This window comes from Aspergillus sclerotioniger, assembly GCF_003184525.1.
Source record: "Aspergillus sclerotioniger CBS 115572 chromosome Unknown BO94scaffold_5, whole genome shotgun sequence".
NCBI lineage: Eukaryota > Fungi > Ascomycota > Eurotiomycetes > Eurotiales > Aspergillaceae > Aspergillus > Aspergillus sclerotioniger.
In genome coordinates, this window is record NW_020290995.1 from 288,249 (window position 1) to 309,424 (window position 21,176).

At 52.9% G+C, this 21,176-nt stretch overlaps 10 protein-coding genes across 10 annotated transcripts; 3 read left to right on the forward strand and 7 right to left on the reverse strand.

The window, feature by feature from the left end:
* Positions 1 to 24: 24 nt before the first annotated feature.
* BO94DRAFT_485531 (carboxymuconolactone decarboxylase family protein) lies at positions 25 to 786 on the reverse strand. Its single transcript, XM_025608983.1, has one exon. The coding sequence runs from the start codon at positions 751 to 753 to the stop codon at positions 106 to 108; it is 648 nt and encodes a 215-aa protein (XP_025470721.1). The 5' UTR covers positions 754 to 786; the 3' UTR covers positions 25 to 105.
* A 995-nt stretch (positions 787 to 1,781) lies between these two features.
* BO94DRAFT_434153 (cytochrome and DOMON domain-containing protein) lies at positions 1,782 to 2,984 on the forward strand (the record flags this gene model as incomplete). The annotated part of the gene is made up of 1 exon (XM_025607485.1): positions 1,782 to 2,984. A coding segment is annotated over one exon (1,203 nt), but the record flags the coding sequence as incomplete, so codon positions are not given.
* Positions 2,985 to 3,229: 245 nt separating this feature from the next.
* BO94DRAFT_315576 (MDR family NADP-dependent oxidoreductase) lies at positions 3,230 to 4,553 on the reverse strand. Its single transcript, XM_025606854.1, has one exon. The coding sequence runs from the start codon at positions 4,324 to 4,326 to the stop codon at positions 3,295 to 3,297; it is 1,032 nt and encodes a 343-aa protein (XP_025470723.1). The 5' UTR covers positions 4,327 to 4,553; the 3' UTR covers positions 3,230 to 3,294.
* Positions 4,554 to 4,685: 132 nt separating this feature from the next.
* BO94DRAFT_553835 (putative MFS alpha-glucoside transporter) lies at positions 4,686 to 6,473 on the reverse strand (the record flags this gene model as incomplete). The annotated part of the gene is made up of 4 exons (XM_025613679.1): positions 4,686 to 4,710; positions 4,834 to 6,200; positions 6,242 to 6,262; positions 6,315 to 6,473. 4 exons carry the CDS (start codon positions 6,471 to 6,473, stop codon positions 4,686 to 4,688), a joined length of 1,572 nt encoding a protein of 523 aa, XP_025470724.1.
* Positions 6,474 to 6,651: 178 nt separating this feature from the next.
* Positions 6,652 to 7,991, reverse strand: BO94DRAFT_582380 (nucleotide-diphospho-sugar transferase; the record flags this gene model as incomplete). The annotated part of the gene is made up of 3 exons (XM_025615474.1): positions 6,652 to 6,771; positions 6,826 to 7,466; positions 7,511 to 7,991. The coding sequence occupies 3 exons, from the start codon at positions 7,989 to 7,991 to the stop codon at positions 6,652 to 6,654; spliced, it is 1,242 nt and encodes a 413-aa protein (XP_025470725.1).
* Positions 7,992 to 8,544: 553 nt separating this feature from the next.
* Positions 8,545 to 9,401, forward strand: BO94DRAFT_315569 (thioredoxin family protein). The gene is made up of 3 exons (XM_025606853.1): positions 8,545 to 8,719; positions 8,764 to 8,845; positions 8,891 to 9,401. Exons 1-3 carry the CDS (start codon positions 8,677 to 8,679, stop codon positions 9,183 to 9,185), a joined length of 420 nt encoding a protein of 139 aa, XP_025470726.1. The 5' UTR covers positions 8,545 to 8,676; the 3' UTR covers positions 9,186 to 9,401.
* Positions 9,383 to 11,179, forward strand: BO94DRAFT_315618 (aldehyde dehydrogenase family protein). Its single transcript, XM_025606856.1, has 3 exons — positions 9,383 to 9,635; positions 9,688 to 10,467; positions 10,523 to 11,179. Exons 1-3 carry the CDS (start codon positions 9,618 to 9,620, stop codon positions 11,141 to 11,143), a joined length of 1,419 nt encoding a protein of 472 aa, XP_025470727.1. The 5' UTR covers positions 9,383 to 9,617; the 3' UTR covers positions 11,144 to 11,179.
* BO94DRAFT_315578 (amidohydrolase) lies at positions 10,903 to 12,802 on the reverse strand. Its single transcript, XM_025606855.1, has 3 exons — positions 12,383 to 12,802; positions 12,064 to 12,308; positions 10,903 to 11,987 (listed from the first exon to the last, which is right to left on the reverse strand). Exons 1-3 carry the CDS (start codon positions 12,752 to 12,754, stop codon positions 11,216 to 11,218), a joined length of 1,389 nt encoding a protein of 462 aa, XP_025470728.1. The 5' UTR covers positions 12,755 to 12,802; the 3' UTR covers positions 10,903 to 11,215.
* Positions 12,803 to 15,240: 2,438 nt separating this feature from the next.
* On the reverse strand, positions 15,241 to 16,026 carry BO94DRAFT_582384 (F-box protein; the record flags this gene model as incomplete). The annotated part of the gene is made up of 1 exon (XM_025615475.1): positions 15,241 to 16,026. One exon carries the CDS (start codon positions 16,024 to 16,026, stop codon positions 15,241 to 15,243), a length of 786 nt encoding a protein of 261 aa, XP_025470729.1.
* A 270-nt stretch (positions 16,027 to 16,296) lies between these two features.
* On the reverse strand, positions 16,297 to 18,658 carry BO94DRAFT_315672 (GMC family oxidoreductase). Its single transcript, XM_025606858.1, has 3 exons — positions 18,296 to 18,658; positions 17,527 to 18,240; positions 16,297 to 17,479 (listed from the first exon to the last, which is right to left on the reverse strand). The coding sequence occupies exons 1-3, from the start codon at positions 18,336 to 18,338 to the stop codon at positions 16,515 to 16,517; spliced, it is 1,722 nt and encodes a 573-aa protein (XP_025470730.1). The 5' UTR covers positions 18,339 to 18,658; the 3' UTR covers positions 16,297 to 16,514.
* Positions 18,659 to 21,176: the final 2,518 nt, after the last annotated feature.

Here is a 21,176-nt window from a genome sequence, read left to right on the forward strand (position 1 = left end):
CATACATACATACATACATACATACTCCGTAGTGAATTAGGGCTATGAACAAGAATTCCTCTAGTGATCAGTATTTACAACCCCCTCCCCCCTCCTGCACCAAGCTCACTTCTGTAGATCTTCAACCAACTCCTCCACATCCTTCATCCTCTTCCCATTATTCTCCCCCACATCCAACGCCACCAACACCCGACTCACACAATTATACCCCGCAATCCCGGTCGTCAACTCCACCACCTCCCGATCCGACAACCCCGCCCCCGCCTCTTCACTCTGCAACGCCCGAAACGTCTCCTCCTTCACCTTCACCGTCCTCGTCATCTCATCCGTATACCGCACCACCGCCCTCTGCAATCCCGTCAACGCAGAACCCTCCAACAACCCCTCCACCTCCTCCCCAACACCCTCCCCAGCAAGACAAGGCAACGTCCGCACAACCTGCAATTCCTCCGGTTTAATCCCCCCCTTCAACGCAAGCGGTGCATGCGCATTCCATTCGTATATAGCGTTCGTGAGAACAGCGACTCGACAAACGGCTAGTTCTAACAGGCCCTGGTCGATGATAGTTTGGGTGCGGATTGCGCCTAGGAAGGAGTTCCAGCCGTCGGCGACGGGGGGAGAGTGCAGGAGGGAGAGGTCGAGGGGGATGAGGGGGCGGGGGTGGCGGCGGGAGGCGATTCGGGCGTAGATTTCGGGGGTGCTGGGGGAGGGATCGGATGGGGGGGGTGTGTTGGGGGCGTAGGGGAGGCGCATTTTTCGTATTCCTATACTTGTACTTTTGGGGATGGGTGTTAGTATTTGTGGTAGGTGGGGGGATAGGGGGGTGAGGTGGTGGTTGACTTACGGGTGGGAGAATGAGGGGAGTTTGGGTCTGCGGAGCATAGATAGTAGATAGTAGGTAGATAGTGTGGGTGGGATGGATGGGGTATTAAAGATTAAAGCGGGTAGTAGTGTCTGGGGGTGCGTTTATCCGCCCGACCCGAGATTGGTTGCCGGGCGGGCGGTCGGCAGATACAATGCCGATGGTTTGGTTCTGGTGTAGGAGTAGCCCTATTTTGATACCTACTATGGAGTATATATGGAGTATGGGGATGGGAATGAGCCTGGGGGCGGGGCATCCCTTGAGTATACATTCCGGTGCTGCAGGGGTATTTACTGCAGTGTGGAGGTTACAAGTATCTATTTTATTGTCTGTGTTCGGTTTTATATTTGTACTATTGGATAGAGCTACTTACTAGAGAGTATATCTATGTGTGTCTGGTGATGTTAGTAATAATAGAGCATTCAATGACTCCTACCACATTATAATAATATCAACAGTATCTACTCTGTGTATACTATTCCATGATGATCATACCATCCCTGCAAGGGTCCCACCCTCGCGCATCCCTCGCCTCGTGCTGTCTACCCCTGCCATTAACACCAGGTTTGATCATACAACTAACATGTTACAACTGTAGCCATGACGGATGACATATCATGGCATTTGTTTCGACGGATGAATCTGCAAGGGGATGCAAGGGTTCAACGGTTGCTATCAGGAAACACTACCTCTACCTCTGTAACATTAATATCTATAACTGACCGCTAACCTACCTACCTATATAGGGTTCATCCTACCCCGATCACCACAGACCATCAAGAACTACCACCACCACCACTACCACAATGAAGTGGCTCACCTTCCTCCTCACCACCCTGAGCAATTTGGGGATAGGTACCACCCCCCCTCTCCCCCCTCACAAACCCCCAACACTAACCACTACACAACCACAGTAACCAGCTCCATAATCTCCTTCTCCCCGCCAACCACCCTCACCACCAACTCAACCTCCCCAAACCCCAACCCAAACATAACCTACAGCCTCACCATCCCCAACACCACCACCCCCACCCACCCCGGCCCAATCTACATCCAAATCACCGCCCCAACCACCATCCAATGGATCGGACTCGGCCAAGGCTCCCAAATGACCGACTCCAACATGTTCATCCTGTACACCTCCTCATCCTCAAAAATCACCCTCTCCCCCCGGTCTGGCCTCGGCCACTTCGAACCCCAATACACCTCAGCTACCCAAATCACCCTCCTCCCAGGGACCGGCATCACCACCAACCAAGCCAACATCACAACCATGACAGCAAACTTCCGCTGCGACAACTGTCTCACCTGGCAAGACGGAACCGGAAGAATGAGTCCCCTGGACCCTAACTTCCCATTCATCTGGGCGTATAAAATCGGGGTGCCGATTGATTCGGCGGCTTTGGACGCAGATATTTCCATTCATGATTATATGGGGCAGATACGTGTCGATTTAACCAAGGCTTCCCTACCGGAGAGATTCTACTCCGGGTCGAATTCGACAACGGGGAATTTAAACGATACTACGAATCCATTCCTAGATTATAACCCCCTTACGGATTCTCTACGTGTGGGGACGGATACTCCCGATACAGACACAGGGTCGATGATGGGTTCGCACATACCCAAGAACATGAAACAAGTGTTGATAGCGCATGCTACGCTAATGGGCCTTGCTTTCGGGATTTTGTTTCCCTTGGGGGCTGTTCTTATGCCGATTCCTATTTCGTCACTGCCGGTGAGGAAAATCTTCCTTCATGCGGGTATACAATTGTTTGCGTTGGGAGTTACGTTGGCGGGGTTCGGAGCGGGAGTGTATATTGCTCATGCGGCGGGTCAATTATCTAACCCGCATCCTATTATCGGGATTGTGGTTGTGGGGGTGTTGGTGTTGGTGCAGCCTGTTTTGGGGATTGTTCAACATCGCGAGTATAAAAAGACCGGAAACCCTGGGGGAAAGGTTGGGGTGCTGCATCGGTGGGTTGGTAGGGGGGTGGTTGTGTTAGGCATGATTAATGGGGGCTTGGGGTTTCGGTTGGCCGGGGTGGGAGGGGGGTTTGCGCCGAAGGGAGCGGTGGTGGGGTATTCGGTTGTGGTTGGGGTGGTTGGGGTGGGGTATCTGTTGGTGCTGATTTGGGGGATATCTAGGAAGAGGAGAGATGGTGGAGAGGTGGAGAGAAATGGGGAGGGATTGGGAGATGGGGGAGAGATGAAGGTAGAGGGGAAGGGGAGGATACGAGGTTGGATGGGGAGAAAGCGGGTGTGGTTATGGAGGAGAGGTAGTGTTAAGGCGGGGAAGGTATTATTGCTGGGCAGAATGGGTTAAGGAATTGGTAATCGGAAATACGAGACATGTGGGGTGGGGCTGTCAGCACCTTATTATAGTCATCTAATTATTATCTCTATACATCTATGTATGCACTATGCATCACCTAAAACTTCAACACAGCCTTACCCAAGTTCTTGCCGTGGAATATTCCCAACAATCCCTCAGGAGCATTCTCAATTCCCTCCGTCTCGTGAATCAACGACTTGAAGGATCCCTCCTTGATCAACTTCTGCACCCGTTCCTGGTGCTCCTGCGTGTACTTGTCACCCATTCCCTTGTCACCCACAATGAATCCCCGCATGTCCAGACGCTTGGTCAACACGTAGGTGATGTTCTTGATCGGGTAGCCACTGCCGTTGTACTGTGAGATCATACCGCAAACAACAATCCGACCAAAGTCGTTCATGGCGTTCAAGGCCGCCTCGAGGTGCTCACCACCCACGTTCTCGTAGTAGATGTCGATACCCTGAGGAGCCAGACGGGCCAAAGCATCGCCCGGCTTCTCAGTCTTGTAGTTGAAACCACCGTCGAAGCCCAGCTCCTTGGTGATAAATTCGAGCTTCTCGTCGGAGCCAACGGATCCGATAACCTTGAGACCCTCGTGCTTGGCCAGCTGACCGACGAGCTGACCGACGGCACCGCTGGCCGCCGACACGAAGATCGTCTCGCCCTTCTTGGGCTTGCCGATCTCGTAAAGAGAAGAGTAGGCCGTCAGACCGGGCATGCCGAGGGCTCCGAGGAACACACGCACATCCTCAATGCCGAGGGGGTTGGCGAGAGCACGCACCCGGACGAGCTGCTCGGCCGAGACGGAAATGTATTGCTGAATGGGAAGGTAGCCGATGATCAGGTCGCCCTCCTTGTAGGCGGCAACGTTGGAGCGGAGGACCTTGGCAATGACGGCATTCTCAATAGGGGCGTCCAGAGCGAAAGCGGGGGAATAAGACTTGATGTGGGCGGGGCGCATGCGGCCGCGAAGGTAGGGGTCGAAGCTGGCATACACCGACTGGACGAAGATGCCGTTCTCCGGAGCGGGGGCATTGCCATCGTACGAGACCGGCTCGACGGTGACGTCCTGGCCAGGGACAAAGTAGCCGGTGGGGATTTGCTTGAAGATGAGGGCGGAGTTAGACATGATGATATTGATATTGTGTGTTGTTATGATTGCCAAAAGTCCGTTCAACGTCCGCTTTATATCCTGGGTGGCGATTACAAAGCATCTTCATCCCCTAGCAAGAAGCTTCTCGAGGACTACCTAGGCTTTGCCGGAAACGGCTGGTGTGGGTGGACTCGTCTCGAACCAGTGGATAGATTGGCGCAGCGTTCCTCAACCACGGCTCGAGTGGATCTGCAGAATTGAGGCAATCGGCGGATATGCTTGTTCAGGGCAGAAGAACCGGCCGTGGACCCATCGTCTGGGCCGGTTATGCCAGACACAGCGGGATAGTGCACAATAAAGTGCGGATTGACTGATTAATTAAGATGGAGTGATTATCAAGCAGAAATACCGCAGAAATATCTTTCGTTGTGATCTGTTCATGCCTCGGTATATTGATGTTTAGTCGGATCGGAGATGATGCCATTTTTAGTCAGCCCCGTTTCCATTTTTTCCGGAAATGCCTCGGGGCCCGACGGAGGCAACTCCAATTCAACCACGCAATTCCGAAACTGCCGACTGGGAATTCCCCTCTCAAACAACACGTCCAGTTCCTCAAAGGTCCTCCCTCTGGTCTCCGGTAGCCACCAGAAACAATACCCCGTGCATAGCGCACTCGTCCCTGCAAACAAGAATCCGAGTTTGCCCCGCCAGTTCCCCTCGTCTTCGTTCATCGCGTACGGAATCGCCACCGCGAACACCACCGACCAGACATAGCAGCTCATCGTGGCTAACGCAATGGTCAACCCCCGCAGTCGCGCCGAGGACACCTCGGCCAGTAGGACATAGCAGATTGGCCCGAGACTGAGATCGTACACAAGCGTGCAGACCAGCATGAGCCCGCACTGTCCCCATACTGTGGTCGAGGTTTGCGGGACAACATCTAGTACTCCGATGAGACACAGCACCACTGCCAACGCGGAGCAGCCAGAAAGGTACATTGACCGACGGCCCACGTACGGCAGCAACAACCACGACAAACACGTCCCGAGTAACCCCAGTCCGGTCAGCCCGATGTTCATCGAAAATGCATGCGACGAGTCCAGCCCGGCCAGTTCCATAAAGTGCACGGCATAGTTGATGAAGAAGACATTCCCGGTAAAGGCCTGCATGCTGTAGGCCATCACACAGATCACAAGGCGACGGCGGTTCGGTCCCCGGAGACACTCCAGGTACGGAGGTCGATTGTCTTGAAAGCTGGCCTCCAGATGTAGTGTCTCTTGGATGTGGGCTAGCTGGCGGGATACATCTACAGCTGGAGTGGCGAGCCGGCGCAGCGATGCCATGGCCGCTTCGTGACGGCCCTTGCGGCATAACCAGTATGGTGGATCGGGGCAGAAGAAGATCAGCGCGAGCATGATGCACGGCAGTGCCCACTGTGTTGCAATGGGAATTTGGTACGATAGAGTGTTGTCCATCGATGATGTGCCCTTGAGAACGCCCGAAGCGATCAGCGAGCCAATCGAGAAAGCCAGATTGGTCATGGTAGCGGCGAACCCACGGAGCGCCAAAGGTGTCACCTCTCCGACATATGCGGAGGCGCAGATGGGGTAGAATGCAATGACGCAACCGTTGATCAGCTCGCCCACGAAAAGCTGGGCCGGCGTGTGACTGAAAAACTGAACGAAGATGAAGCCGATGGACAGACAGGAACACACGGCGATCATCACTCGCGGACCAAAGCGGTCGTACGCCACGCCGGAGCAAAGCGCACCCACGATGGCACCCAGCAAGTTGGCGTAGTTGAAGGCCGAGATCCACTGGGCGGCCAGGATGTAGCTCCCATGGTAGTTGTAGCCGTAGGTTTCTTTGAAGACGTCGAGTCCGACCAGTCCTTTGACAATGCCACCATCCTAAACTGTTAGCTGCATCTCACTTGACCCGGGTAACCTACAATGCCTTTGAGGATAGTCGCCTAATTCTCAACATGTCAATGTCAATGTCAAGTTGTCTCGAGTCGGTCTTACCAGATTCATAAACGAGGCCCATGCCACCGCCGGCCAGTGCCGTCGCATGGCCTGCCAGAACCCCAGCGCGTGTTCATCTTGAACAAACTGCAAGGACTCGGGCTCCCCTACACCCGCCGGAAGGGCCAACACCACCGTTTGTTCTGAAATATTCCCCATAGCTGATCAAACTTTGAAGTGAGGGAATTTCTCAGGCTTTATGTGGACGCCTGCTCTTGGCTTCTTGGCTCGGCTGGTAGCGCCATCTCATAACAGTCGATTGTGCCTACCTCTGTCTATTGTACAATCCTGTGGAGTCCATTTACATTCGCCGTACACCGTAACGCCATGCCACACGCTAAACTTGATTGACCGGAGACTCGGGCTCGGGGGTCATTGGAAGACCTGCCAGAGGACCTTCGGGTTTTTCTCGTGGAGGCCAGTTCGGAGCCGGGTAACTGAGCAGTTTGCACACGTCCTGCTACCGTCAGTCTATGCAAAAAGTGGACTGCAAGGAACAGCAGGAACAAACCCGTCGTTTCCGTCGGAAATCATCGTAGAGTTTCTTCCAAATCTCCCGATCCTTGCACCCGCTCTCATGCACCGTGCCCGGCTTGACCTTGCACTTGGGCAGCATGTCGGCAATCAGTTCCTGCGGCCACATCACCCATGGCTTCGGCAATGGCCAGTCGGAGAAATGGACCAGCTTCGCCTCTGCCAGCACCTTCTCCGGATCCCACTCCTCATATTCATTGCCCAAGAAGGCCCGGTGGTCATCCTTGCGGAACTCACCCGAGACCAGTCCGTACTGTCGATGCGGCAGAACCAGCGCCGAGTCCCCGTACCGTTCATTCATCAGTTCCATATCGTATTTGACCCGTGAGCTGACATTCGACTCGACCTGACCGTAGGTGATGGCATGGGCTGCATCCATCAACGCATACCACTCTTTGAACGACGGTTCCAGCACAATCAACAGCGACGAGAGTTGTTTCGTATCGGGCAGTTGCCAGTAGGCGCGGGGCATGGCGACCTGGGAGGGAGGAAGGAAGAACAGTTCATCCATGTTCTGTAGAACGCTGACGTCGGAGTCGATATGGATGACACGATCGAATTCGGTCTCGCCAAAGGCAAGAAGCTTGGAGATGCTCTTATCCCAAGACTCGTTCGGCCCTGTACTGTTAGCTCAGTTGTCTAGCAGCGAGCGTGTCACCAACCTGCACCAGCTTTGACCATCTGCACGTCAATCGGCACCAACAACACATTATACTTCTCCGCCGCTATGGCCAGCAACTGACTATCCCGGTCGCGGTCGTCATCCACCAGCACGTCCCAGTTCTCGGGGTAGAACAGCACCCGCTGCGCCCGGCTGCCGAGGCGTTGTAATGTGTCGAACACGATGAGCGCATTGCACAAGTATGGGCTGGAGGTTGCATACTGGCTGTAGGCATACAGTGACCAGTCCACTCGGTCGTAGTCGATATGTGGAAGAGGGGGCGGCGGGGGTTTCTCGCGTCGTAGGAAGAGGACGAACAGGACGAAGACGAAGAAGGCGAGCCAGACCCGCGGGCTCTTGAGGTGACGGACCTGACGCTTGACGATGGACCAGCAGGGCTCGTCGGGGATGTCGAAGAAGTCAGCTTCGGAGGAATCCGAGCCCCTCCGATACGGGAGGATGGGAACTTTTTTAACTGCCATGGTTAGCTGATGGCAAGCATCTTGGTCGATTACTCCATGTCAGGGAGGCAATCGGTGATGGATAACGTTATGCAGGAATAAGGGATGAGTCAGGAGCCGGGGATAAAAATACTGTCCAATCAGATCGCAGAGAGCCGTGCAATGGATCAACAGATACCATAGATAGTAGGTAGAGAGATCTATCCTAGAATGATAATCGCATTTAATGTGAGCTGGACTGATCTGTGCTCTCAAATATACCCAGGCTAGTCCCAGTCTACTGATGCACGGTATCAACAATATGGACAGCCGACCATCCCAGCAATGCAGTAGTAGTATAAACCTTCATCCTGACATGCGAAAGCATCAAGCCGCTCCCACAGCGGTACTCAACGGTAGACACGATAAGCTGTTGTCTTCAATCGCATCTTCCAGTGGATGACACTGTTGCTGAACCCCCGGTAATATGTTTCTCCGCCCGGACATTAGTCATCCTCTCGTGAGATGAATCGCGACAGATAAGAAAGAGCAATTGAAGTCGGTGATCCTTGAATTGTGGCTTCTTACTCACTGGATTACATCTGTGCTTGCAATCGGGAGAACTTTACGAGTATTGCGTGATTGTTGCCTGTCAGCCGCAGCCGAGGGAATAGATACTCCGGACCAGAACTCACTCCCCCCACTCTTCCATTTGTCTTGTCGCATTATGGAGCTTTCCCGCATTCTCCTCGCCATCGCCGTTTACCTTGGTAAGTTCTTGCATGCGACCAGTCGTTCATTCTAACTGTCACAGTCATCCGCCTCGTTCGCAGTCACTTCTCCAGCAACAACACCGGTTCCACCATGTCTCACGGAAAGGTTATCGAGGTTGACAAGTAGGTGTTGTGGTATCCCCTGCAGATCGTTCACTAACTGTCCAGCCCTGTCATCTTCAAGGCCCTCACCTCCTCCGGCCCCGTGGTCGTCGACTTCTTCGCCACCTGGTGCGGTCCCTGCAAGGCCGTCGCTCCCGTGGTCGGCAAGCTCAGCGAAACCTACACCAACGTGCGCTTCATCCAGGTCGACGTCGATAAGGTTCGGTCGGTGGCACAAGAACTGGAAGTCCGGGCGATGCCGACGTTTGTGCTGTTCAAGGATGGTCAGCTACAGGAGAAGCGCGTGGTGGGCGGAAACATGAAGGAGTTGGAGGCAGCCATCAAGGATATCACGGCGTGAGAGATTATGTGAGATGTCTGAGCGTGCAAGATTGAAGAAGCAATTAGTAGCAACATCATTTGACGGCCTCAACCGGGCCTGTTCTAGCCTGGCCAGACTCCAATTCTGACAAGGCTGCCACGGAGAACGCCGCCTCAGGCAACCGTCGGCGCCAGCTGAGCCAAATTCCCGACTGCCGCTTGTGTCACTGTAGATAGCAACACACTTTTCCATTGTCCGCCCGTGTGGCTCGGATCCATGCAGCGCCCGCGGTGATTGGAAGTGGGCCGCCCAGGCAGTGCGATCAACCTGTCCACCACCTGCAGGCGGCAAACCGTCTCACTGTGCGGGGATGACAGCTGTATCTCTGACTAGGAGGGGTACGCCTCTTATAGCTAGCTTGCCCACCGTTTGTCTACTACTTGATTCCTCACTCGAATAATTACATTCATCATGGCTATAGATTTCACGGTAAGCTTCATCTTACACCTAGCTCATCCTCGATACTGAATCTAACCGACAGACCTTCTACAATGTCATCGACAACGAATTGACGTCGACAGCGCAAACCCGTCATGGAATTAACCCGGCCACCGGGCAGCCCAACCCTCAGGTGCCTCTCACTCCGGACGAGGATATTGACCGTGCAGTGGCAGCAGCCGGTCGGGCGTTCCGCACATGGTCCCGGACCTCGTTTTACGAGCGCCGCGCTGCCATCCATGCCTTTGCCGATCTCATTGAGACACACACGGAACCATTCGCGGCCTTACTAACCCAGGAGCAAGGCAAGCCACTGAGCCAAGCAACAACCGAAGTATCCATGGCCCTGCAATGGGCGCGAGGGCTCAGCAATCTCACCCTTCCGGAGACTATCCTGGAGGAGACCGAGGATCTGCAGGTCATCCAGCGGTATACCCCAATCGGGGTCTGCGCCGCCATCGTACCCTGGAACTACCCCCTGCTATTAGCCGTCGGCAAGATCGTGCAGGCTGTCTACACGGGCAACACCGTCATTGTCAAGCCATCCCCATACACCCCGTACTGTGACCTCAAGCTTGCCGAACTCGCCACCCAATGCTTCCCTCCGGGCGTGGTGCAGGCGCTCAGCGGGGACGACGAGCTAGGCCCGGTGCTCACTGGACACCCCGACATCCAAAAGATCAGCTTCACGGGATCAGCAGCCACCGGCCAGCTGGTCATGGCGACTTGCGCCAGAACGCTGAAAAAGCTCACGTTGGAGCTAGGCGGGAATGACCCTGCGATTATCTGCGAAGACGTGGACATTGATGCCGTGGTTCCCAAGGTATTTCACCTCTTGTCTTTAGGACATCAGTTTAGGGCATCAGCTGACTCTGCAGGTGGCCGTTCTCTGCTTCCTCTGCTGCAGTCAAATCTGCATGATGATAAAACGTCTCTATGTGCATGAGAAGATCTATGACGAATTTCGCGACAAGCTTGTCCAGTTCGTCCAAGCCCTCAAAATGGGCGAAGGCACGGAACCCGACGTTTTCTTCGGACCCGTGCAAAACAGCATGCAGTTCAACAAAGCCAACAACTTTCTCAGGGACATTAAGAACAGCGGTCTAACTGCCATCTCCAGCCATGTCCCCAACCCATCCGGCTTCTTCATCCCGCCCACCATCGTCGATAACCCACCTGACAGCTCCCCGGTGGTGTGGCAGGAGCAGTTTGCCCCGATTCTGCCCATTCTCAAATGGTCGGATGAAGCGGACGTGCTGGCGCGCGCCAACGACTCGGTGTATGGACTAGCGGCATCGGTGTGGTCTCGCGATTTGCAACGCGCACGACGCATGGCCGACCAGCTGGAGGCGGGTTCGGTGTTTGTGAACACACACTTTGAATGTGCCCCATATGCGCCATTTGGGGGATACAAGCAAAGCGGCATGGGGACAGAACTAGGGGTGAATGGATTGATCGGATATTGCAATTCGCAGACGCTGTGGTTGCGAAAGGCCTAGCTAGCATACCTACCAGAAACCATTTCACTCATCTACACCCTAGCAAATCCTCCAACCACAACCCCTCTGTATCTACTCAACCGGCCACCTAGCACCCACCTTCCCCCCCAACCCCGCCCTCTCCACCACTTCGCGACTCCTCCTCTCCGCCTCCCTCACCACCTCCTCCACATCCATCGTCAACACCTCTCCCCCCTTCACCACCACTTTCCCATCCACCACCACCAAATCCACATCCCGTCCCGTAGCCGTATACACCACCGCACTAACAGGATTAAACCACGGCTGCATCGCCACTCCCCTGGCATCAATCGCCACGAAATCCGCCTTCTTCCCCACCTCCAAGCTCCCAATACAATGATCCAATCCCAACGCCTTGGCCCCGTTGATCGTAGCCATCTCCAACACCTCCTCCGCTGTCACAACCGTCGGATCCCCATTCACCCCCTTGTGGATGATCCCAGCTAGCTTCATCTCCTGCAACATATCGCAGGAATTGTTGCACGGGGCGCCATCCGTCCCAAGTCCGATGTTCACCCCGGCGCGCTGTAAATCGGGGACTCGACATGTACCGGACGCCAACTTGGCATTGGAGGTGGGACAATGCGCAACATGCGTCCCGGACTTGGCCACTTGCGCGATATCCCCATCATCCAAGTGAACCATATGTACCAGCACCGTCGACGGGGAGAGTAACCCTACACTATCACAGTACGACATGGGGGTGTGTCCGACAGAGGCAAAATAATCCCGATCTGCAGCTACCTCCGCACAATGCATGGTAATAGGAATACCATGTTTCTTAGACAAGGCGGTCATTTCTTTGTATAGATCGGACGATACCCTGTTTTGGTTTCATTCATTAGCCCTCCCTCCACCCACCAGAATCCAAGATAGAAAAGAAAGAATCGGATACATACCCCCCGGGCGTCCTCGCCCCAAACCAAACCCTAATCCGATCATCCGCCTTCCCATTCCACTTCTCCCACATTTTCAACGTACCCCCTAGGGAGGTTTCCCGATCCTCAATAAGTCCCGGATGCATCGCCCACGCATCATCCTTAGCGTATCGTCCCGTATCCATCACGATTTTGCCCAAACATCCCCGAATCCCACTCTCCTCGACTGCGCGACAGAGACCATCGAAGCCGTATCGATCGGCGAACTACATCCCATCATCATTATCAGCACATCCCCCCTCAACCCATTAAAATGAAAAAGAAAGGGAGAGGATAATACCATACTCTCCAAAAAACACGTCGTCCCACTCCCCAACATCTCCGCAATACTCAACCTCGCAGCCGCATATCCATCCTCTTCAGTAAAACACCCCTGTAACACCCAGATGCGTTCACAAAGCCAAGAAACTAATTCCAGGTCGTCAGCGCATCCGCGCAGTAGGGTTTGAGCTGTGTGCATGTGCGTGGAGATTAACCCCGGGATTAGGATTCGGCCGCTGAGATCGAGGATTTCCTCATTGGGGTATTTGGTGAGTAGGAGGGGGGTTTTGTCGATGTCGGTTATTAGGGATTTGTGGGTGCGGAGGGAGGCGTTGGTTAGGATGCGGCGGGTTGGGTCGAGGGTTAGGATTGTGGTGTTGGTGAAGAGCATTTTTATTTTCTTTTCTTTCTTTCTTTTTGGTTGGGTTTGGGGGGGATGGGCGGTGGTTTGAGGGGATTGAGAGGTGGGGGGTGGAAGTGAGGTATGTATATAGTATAGATAGTAGTAGTACTATGGTATGGTTTGGGTCGGTGGACGGAGACCTCCGATGGGGAGTGTGGGGGAGAAGATAGATAAGGTGGTGGGTGGTTATCGGGATGCGGGGGAAGGTAGGTATTAATTACTAAGAGGGGAGATATCTAGGTTTTGTTTACGCAGCATTTAGGGTATGGGTAGAAGTAGATAGAGGTTGGTTAAGCAGGCATTGGTCAATTATCTATCTATGCCAGTGGTAGAAGTAATCTACCGTAGGCAATGAGGACGCTATGTGAGTGTACCTCACACTTAAAAATATCTTACATATCAAATCTAGTCTCGCGATCAACTATTCTCAAAGAAAGGATGAGCGATTAAGTGACGATATTTGCTCGAATGGAGGAGCAAGTCATAAACAGAGTCTTGTGATAAGGGTCAAAATTGGGTCGAGAATCGATGATTACAGTGTCCAATTAGAGGACAGCATAGAACTGTGGGCACCACACTCAATAGTTAGCCATATCCAGATATCAGTTAAGAAGGCCTACAGAAAGGTTGACTTACAAGCAGAACACATGATACTAGCAACTGTTCGAAGATGTTTTGTTTGTTGAGCCACGCCAAAATTGTGCTAAAATTTATATAGTTTAAAGTGAGATATTTCCCCATCGTATTTCCAGATGCTCTATGTGGACCCACCTTGGTTAATTTACACCAAAAGCAACCGAGGGAGCTTGTAGTATGCGTAGTATGAGTAGGGAAACTTATAAGTATAGAGTCTGCTCTGTACTCTCAATAGGCATGCCTGTTCATAGTGAATGGATATTCCCTTCTCGTAATAGATTCATCAGATTAACTTAATGCTATACTGGCAAGATTAACAGAATTTTCTGTGGCGTGCTTATCGTCACTAACACAGGACAGTTTAGTAATTCCCTTTGCAAGAGTCTGATATATTGTTCCATTCCGAGACATGTGCATGTCTATAGATCTAGTTCTTCACTTCTACTCATCACTAAAACTACCAAAACTCAGCACACATATCAACTGCAATACAAACCTTCTTCCTCATACTAGTCCCCTTCCCACCCCCCAAAATGTTCCGCACTACCTCTCACCACTTCTCACACCTACACATAACCAGAACCCCCCCCTCCCTGCGGTTCATCCATCTAGTCCCAATCAAATTCATCACCAAAGACATCCAAAAAAAGTTGAACATCCAAAAAACAACAGCCTATATAGGCAAACCAGGAGAGGTCTTTATCCTAATCGACCCAGAACTCAGCAATGCTATCCATGCCGCTAGTCTCCTGTCTACTTCTACAATCACCGAAACCAAATGCAAACTTACCTTTTTTCACAAATCGCGGTACTTTGGATTCGGTGAGTAGAGAACAACAGAAGTTTGAGAACAGGTACTGATAGTCATAGAATCAACAGATTATCCCCGGCCTTAAATTCCAGATGAGCTTCTGCGGTCAACGGAATTAGACACGAGTCCTGCTACGTTGCGCCTAGAGGGAGAAATGCATGGGATTTACCTGGATGGAACTCCTAGTGGTAAAGGCTCTTTTCTTAGGCTTTTGTCTGAATGGTAAGGGGACTGATTTCCATGTTAGCTGCGTTTGCTGAGGTTGCGGCTGCTTCTGCACGACACCTGAAGCCTGTTCTTGATGCGTTGAAGGATTTGTGATATTGGAGTTAATGGGTCAGGGGTATGGTGGGTAGGGTGAGATGATTGGTTGAGTAGGATGTGCTGGATGTGTTATTATTTATTGCTTAAGGGTCTATTGTAGATATTGATGTTACTAAACTCATACTCAGCACAGTGTTGACACACGGTGGTTAGTTGCGATTGTGCATATGTATTTGAATGTGTTTGACTGATACGGATACATCTCGATCAAAACAGAGAGTAAGTAAGTGTCAAGGCCATTCATGATGGCAGCGTAGTCTCTCTGTTCCCTTTGCAGACTAAAAGAAAAAGTGGAATGTAACAACAATGGAAATGACAGGCATACTACAAAGCTCTGGTCAACGGCAAAGATCCACGGCTTTCATCGTGTGAAAAAAAGTACTTGATGATGTCTCTCTAGTACTAGATTTCTGACAGCTTATAGCTCAGAAATTCTGGAGTATACTCTTTCAGCGGTGATGCAATGGACTTCAATAGACACCCTGTCGCTCAAATGTCCATTCGTTTCTGGCAATGAAGAAAAGAGAGAGTAGAGGATTCCTATTGATCCACCTCACTTCACGATGAGTATTCTGTAATGCAACAGTGAGGCTGAGGAACAACCATCCCAAGCCATTTGTGAGTTACAAAACATACCAGACGAGAAGACGTAGCCTCCTTACAATCAGTCCATGTATCCCACACATCACATGAATCCTCATCTTCATCCTTCACACACCTTCCCATGCGTCTCCTTCACCTCCCCCATCCGTTCCACCAACGACTCCAACCACTTTCTCAACGAAGTCCTCTCCTCCCTCCTCTCAATCCCCAGTTCCGGTAACGGCAACCGAAACGGCCCCTTAGCAATCACCACCAGATCACACCGTTTCAACTGCCTCCTAGCGACCTCCTTCCCACACTCCAAATGCCCCCGCGAACCTCTTCCCCGCCCAGGCGGCCTGCACACGCAATCCGTCCAAAAAACAGGACAATCTATCGCCGGCAACAAAAACCCGTCCGACACTGGCCCTTCCAGATCCTTCATCCGAATGAATTTCCCCCCCGGCTGGAAGACCGTCTCGGTGAAAGCCACTCTTTGAGTCCCGTTGTGATGAGTTTCAACGACACCGACTCGCAGAGCGGGGGGCTGTTGGAGGAGCATTTCTCGCCAGCTGGCCTCAGGGCGGCAGAAGGTGTAGCCTCGATCAGATTGGATTTGTGAGTAGGTTTGGCATTTCGGCGGTTGTGGTAGGGGGTGTTGTTTTCGGAGGAAGTATTTGAGGAGGGGTTTGGTGAGGAAAGGGTTGAGAGTGCGGTTTGTGAGCGGGGTTAAGGGGACAGTGGACGGTTTGAAGAAGAGGGCGATTTGGCAGCGCGTGGACTTTTTGATAAGGGCGTGCCAAAAGGTGCAGACTCTCTGGGAGAGCAGGAGAGTGGTAGCGTCGAGATGGAGGAGGATTTCTTCGAGGATTTCGAACAGAAAGAGGATGTGATGGGGTTGTTTCATTTTGCTTGAGGGGTGGGGATGTTGTTCTGTCGATTATGCGGGGTTGGGCGTTATAAGTTGGGGGGAGCGGCTGTGCTCATGACGGTGTCATCAGGATGATAGTCGATTGCCGTAGGACGGAGAAGTATGTTTTGCATTCTCGTGGTGACTGCTCTGTCAAAGTCTGGCTAGAAAGTCAGTAGCCGAGATGATAAAGGTGAGGAAGTGAGAAGAACACTTGCAGGGGCGCCATCAGACGTTGCCTGTCATGCATCAGGGGAATTGTGTAGCTGCTTGGCAATGCAACATTAACTGGATCCAGTGACAACACTGGAAATTGGATGGCTTGTTCCGTCCCTTTATCATTAGGTTATTGTGATAGGGCGATGGAAATAGACAGGAATTCATTGGTCAAGGCGGCCACCAGCCTCTGGGCCCAGAAGAGTTGGCTGCAGCCACATCTCTCACTTCTGGGAGACTCGGGATCACCTGACATACTATGAAACTGTCTACAGTCGCGCTGGTTGGAGCCCGTCCAGGCCATACTCCGCTGCCAGCGCATCTCCACACGTCACCCCCGTCACATACGCCGTCGCCTGCGTGTGGTTGTTGGTCAACACTGGCACCACGCTCATGTCGGCCACCCGCAGATTCCCAATGCCAAACACCCGGAACCGATTGTCCACGACTGCATCAACATCCCCTGCCTTCCCCATCTTGGCCGTCCCGGTCATATGCCAGCTCGATCCCAGCGTGTTCTTCCAGAACTCCAAGATATCCTCGTCGGACTCAGATGGTGGGGCAATCAAGGTCGACACGGTGTCTTTCTGGAATGATTCATGCTTCGTCACCTCGAGCGCATGGCGATAGATCTCGATGCACGCCCGCCGGTCAAATGGATGGGACAGAAACTTCGGGTCAAACAACAGAGGATCTTCAGGGTTAGCCGACTGCAGCCGCACTTCGCCGCTCGACTGCTCGTTCATCAGGAACACCAGCATACAGATGTAGCTGTAGTCCTGGGTAGCCTCGGGCGAAATGAGGTGCAGGGGAAAGTGCGTCATAAACTCGTAATGCGGCACCGTGTCACGCTGCAGAAACTCCTGCACCGTAGAAGGCAGCGCTTTGAACTCGGCAGACTCGACCAAACGGTCCGACTTGAGCCAGCCGGCGGCGATTTGGCACGAGTGCCGAGCCCACGGCCCGGTGCCATCTTTGCTCCATTGCTCCAGAGCTGATGCCATGGCCGCCTGGTCGCCAAAGAAAGCATTGCGATCGTTCGTCGTCGGGTTACGTTGGAAGCACAGCGGGGCGAAGAAGTGGTCCCGAAGACCCTGTCCAACTGCAGGAACGTCTTTGACGATGGGAATCTGGAATTTTCGCAGCTGTTCTGCCGGTCCAATCCCGGAGTGCATGAGGATCTTGGGCGTATCCAGCGACCCGGGTGTCAAGATCACTTCTTTGGATGCAAGGTCTGCAGCACTGGTTAGCCTTGTTATTGGGGCATGTATAACTGCTTACATGTTTTCTCCTTGGTAACCACACCAACAGCCTTGGTGCCTTGAAGTAGCACCTTCAGCACCGGCGCCTCTGTGATGACAGTCAGATTCGACGGCGCACCCTTCAAGAGGTCAGTCGCGGTCACCCTTTGGCCTTGATGAGACGAGTTAATAACCAAGGCCATGCCAATGGGGTCACCCGAGTTGTGATCAGGGTTCCGTGCAAGGCCAGCCTGCTCAAACACATCCATCATGAGAGGGAGATCCTGCTCCCATTCAGCAGCGTAGCCGACCTTCAGTCCGCCTTGGGACCCGTGGTCGGAGGCCTTCGGGGTCGCATACTTAGTGTGCGTCGGGTCAACAATAGCACCGTCAAACGTCTCCAACCCCCTGAACCGAGCCTTCATGCGTTCCCAGCAATACAAGTCATCTCCAACAAGAGCTGCCCACTCGTTATAGTCGTCTCGCGCACCAACAGTGTAGACACCAAAGTTGATAGCACTGCTGCCACCCAGCACCTTTCCCCGAGAGTAGTCGATCTGCCGGTCATTGCAATGTTCTTGTGGCGTGGTTTTGTATCCCCAGTTCAGGTCTCCATTCATAAAGGTCTGCCACCGTTGACCATCCACGCGCAGTGACGGATCATCGTTGCGAGGGCCAGCTTCCAGCAGCAGAACTCGAGGGTGTCTTGCCGATCGTGCGAGCCTTGACGCAAGGGCGCAGCCCGCTGGGCCACCTATATTGCCATCAGTGAGCGGTCCATGATCAGATTGTCAGGGGTCCACACTGACCACCTACAACGATGAAATCCCACGTCTGGTCGATTGAAGACATGGTGAACTGGGGGTCTCACGATGAGAGAAGAACCGAATCCCAAACAGCAGACTTCCACCTTAAATGGTTGGCAGGAGCTTGGCGGGTGGACCTCCCATACCACCCGCTAGGATCGACAGTGAGACGGCCATGACTGTGAGAGCCAGAGATGGATCCCGCACGCCCGCAATGGATCCATCCCTGGCCCGACCTAACACGAAAAAGAGGCGTTTTCGGCGGTCACCTGCCGTGTCTGGGTCGCATCAGCCGTCGGTACGCATTTTGGGATGTGTCCGGCCCACTGATGGAAAGCTAAGTGAGTTGGAGTTCACTAGATCGTTGAAGTGGTCCACTGCGTGGAGTCGGAGCGAAGATCTTTCCTCATGATTTCCAGAAGGCAGGGCGTTGTGCTCTCGGTTGCCTCCGCCAGCAACCCCTCATCCATAGTCAAGCAACCTAAGATATTACACAGCCGAGGCCTTTGGCACCGGCCTCAGCTCGACAGGGATCCTCTCCCGATCGGCCTGTCCAGACAGGCCCCTTGCACCAATCACCGATCGATTTCTTGGCGCTGGGGCGGGATGAAGGGTCGAAGTGGGGGGATGACAACGCTCGGGGCACGCGAGAACTGCGATGGGGAAGGCCGTGAAGAACTGCAGAGATGCGAGGTCAGAAATCATCCGAAACGGATTGCAGGAGTTGCAGATGCTTATTCCCCACCAACCTCAATCCTCCAGTCCACAATGCCATTTTCGAAGGTATCCCACATCGATGGCTCGCAGAATCCTCCTCTGCGAGAGTGATGACATATTCAGATGTCGGGATAATGTTCTCGTCATCGAATGCGAAGGCCACGAGCTCGTTGTCCAGCGCGACGATCAAAGGCAGATTGTGCGACATCACCAGTCGAAGACACGTTGTCCGTCGGGATGGGATTCAAGTGAGGATAAATAGCCCATCAGAGGAGCTGCAGGGCCTTGGTTCGATGGCAGTTCGGAGTCCGGAGAAAAAGATGAATGGCTGGGGTGGTTGCAGGAGCACCGAGTTGCCAATCGGGCCGCCAAAGACACTCGCCACACGCAATTCCACATGCTCCAATGTATACTGTTACTTCTATTTTAAGTGACCGAAGGACTAGACCCGACTGTGGCTTTTGCGATATCAAGTCTACGTACACCGGTAGAACATATAGATATGAACTAGCATTCAGTATTTTACTTGGATTACCGTCCCAGAGATATATGGTCCATTTCGAACGAGCTGTCTCTTACTGTTCTATATCCCCGAGTAAGGCATTAAAGTCTGCGTGAATCCCTCTGTACCACCGTCCACTATGCCGAAGTCGGCGGGCTCACTCGTCTTCACGTAATTCCCCACCAGCTACTAGTCAAGGCCAGTAGGTGTCACAGTCCTCTTACCATCCCTGATCGACCTGCTATGGTTTTGCCGACGGCAAGAGCAGCCCCCCTGAACACACCGGTGCCCCGCGAATGCTTCACGTATCGAAAGGTGTGGTTGCTAGCTACCTCTGCGCAATATCACTCGGCTCCATCAATCGCGGATCAACCATGCTGGAAACTGCGATCATGATCTTGGAGTACGGCCCTTGTCAGTGGTAGCGTAAATGTCGGTGCCAACCGAGCAAGGCTTCCTGGCCCTTGGAACAGGACTGGACAGCCCTGAATGACTCCATCAACGGTCATTTAGTTCCAATCCGCCCGATCGGCTTCTTCCATGACCCTTCTATGACCGTCCTGCAACGAGCTCGGTCGCCTGCAATACGACTCCCAACTGGCGCGCATCGCAGCCAGGCATAAAGAAAGTCAAGAACATCGCCTGCATTAATCAGCCCTTATTAACCAGGATCACGAGCAAATCCAGAACCACTGCCAAGCTTCAACTGGGAGAATTGGTCCCAAGAGCACGAAGGCTGCATCATCCAGACCAATCCAAACTCGGCTTGCGATCAGGGGCACATACCATGGTACTCTGCAGTGGTCCATTCGGTGGAAGAAACCCAGGAAGCAGTCAGTTTGCCAAGCGAAGGAATATCCGGTTGCTCATTAATAATACAGGTCATGGCGCTAGTTCCATGCTCTCCAGATTCAGACAAATCGCCTCACGGCGACTTTGTTGCCTTTTGGGGGAACTCTAGATTGGACACCCTACCACAGCTAGGGCCCAAGTTGTCATGATAGGGGCTGGAATCATGGTAGGTGAGCCTTATGCCGCGGCGGCCTCTCAGGACTATATTGTTGTAGCAGGAGAATATACCACGGTGGGACCTCCAGCGAGGAGTGTCAACTGTGCTTGGTCCGCTTGGCAGCAGACCATGAACTAGAAATAGAGGTGATAATTGCACAGGTATGCCAGCCGCCAGAGGCTTTCATAGCGCTGATACAACTAGAGACGTGATCATTACGAATGAGTACCAACACCAGCTTCTGTTCTGGGCCCTCGAGAGAGGTGGAGGCACCTACGGCATTGTCACCCGAGCCACAATGCGAGTATTCCCGGATATGCCATCGTTATATCGACCCTATATTACACATCCACGCAGACAGATGATAAGACGGTAACACAGGTCTTGGAACTGACTCGCTTGGTGTCTGTCAATTGGAATTCCAGGCAGTACATAGTAGGTCGCCTGTCGAACTTTCACTGGTTATAACTGGACCATGTTTGTTCTGTGTTAGGCCAATTCGAGATGACGCGATAGCCAAGCTGCGCCATTGTTAAGCCTTTCCCATTTGTTTGAAGTCCAATACCAATATCTCTCTACCAAGTAAATCAAATTAGCACCTTCCTGGAAAACCCCAAACAGGTAGACATTGGCAGACTTGGATACCTGCATAGCCA

What these genes read in the sequence shown, in the direction of transcription:
- BO94DRAFT_485531 (XM_025608983.1), bottom strand. Translation starts at nt 753, where the DNA reads ATGCGCCTCCCCTACGCCCCCAACACACCCCCCCCATCCGATCCCTCC.
- BO94DRAFT_315576 (XM_025606854.1), bottom strand. Translation starts at nt 4,326, where the DNA reads ATGTCTAACTCCGCCCTCATCTTCAAGCAAATCCCCACCGGCTACTTT.
- BO94DRAFT_315569 (XM_025606853.1), top strand. Translation starts at nt 8,677, where the DNA reads ATGGAGCTTTCCCGCATTCTCCTCGCCATCGCCGTTTACCTTG. An exon ending in CGCCATCGCCGTTTACCTTG is followed by an intron (nt 8,720 to 8,763) that starts GTAAGTTCTTGC and finishes TAACTGTCACAG; the next exon opens with TCATCCGCCTCGTTCGCAGT. An exon ending in AAGGTTATCGAGGTTGACAA is followed by an intron (nt 8,846 to 8,890) that starts GTAGGTGTTGTG and finishes CTAACTGTCCAG; the next exon opens with CCCTGTCATCTTCAAGGCCC.
- BO94DRAFT_315618 (XM_025606856.1), top strand. An exon ending in TTGATGCCGTGGTTCCCAAG is followed by an intron (nt 10,468 to 10,522) that starts GTATTTCACCTC and finishes CTGACTCTGCAG; the next exon opens with GTGGCCGTTCTCTGCTTCCT.
- BO94DRAFT_315578 (XM_025606855.1), bottom strand. Translation starts at nt 12,754, where the DNA reads ATGCTCTTCACCAACACCACAATCCTAACCCTCGACCCAACCCGCCGC. An exon ending in CGTGTTTTTTGGAGAGTATG is followed by an intron (nt 12,309 to 12,382) that starts GTATTATCCTCT and finishes GATGGGATGTAG; the next exon opens with TTCGCCGATCGATACGGCTT. An exon ending in GGGGCGAGGACGCCCGGGGG is followed by an intron (nt 11,988 to 12,063) that starts GTATGTATCCGA and finishes AAACCAAAACAG; the next exon opens with GGTATCGTCCGATCTATACA.
- BO94DRAFT_315672 (XM_025606858.1), bottom strand. Translation starts at nt 18,338, where the DNA reads ATGTCTTCAATCGACCAGACGTGGGATTTCATCGTTGTAGGTG. An exon ending in GGATTTCATCGTTGTAGGTG is followed by an intron (nt 18,241 to 18,295) that starts GTCAGTGTGGAC and finishes ATGGCAATATAG; the next exon opens with GTGGCCCAGCGGGCTGCGCC. An exon ending in GGTTACCAAGGAGAAAACAT is followed by an intron (nt 17,480 to 17,526) that starts GTAAGCAGTTAT and finishes CCAGTGCTGCAG; the next exon opens with ACCTTGCATCCAAAGAAGTG.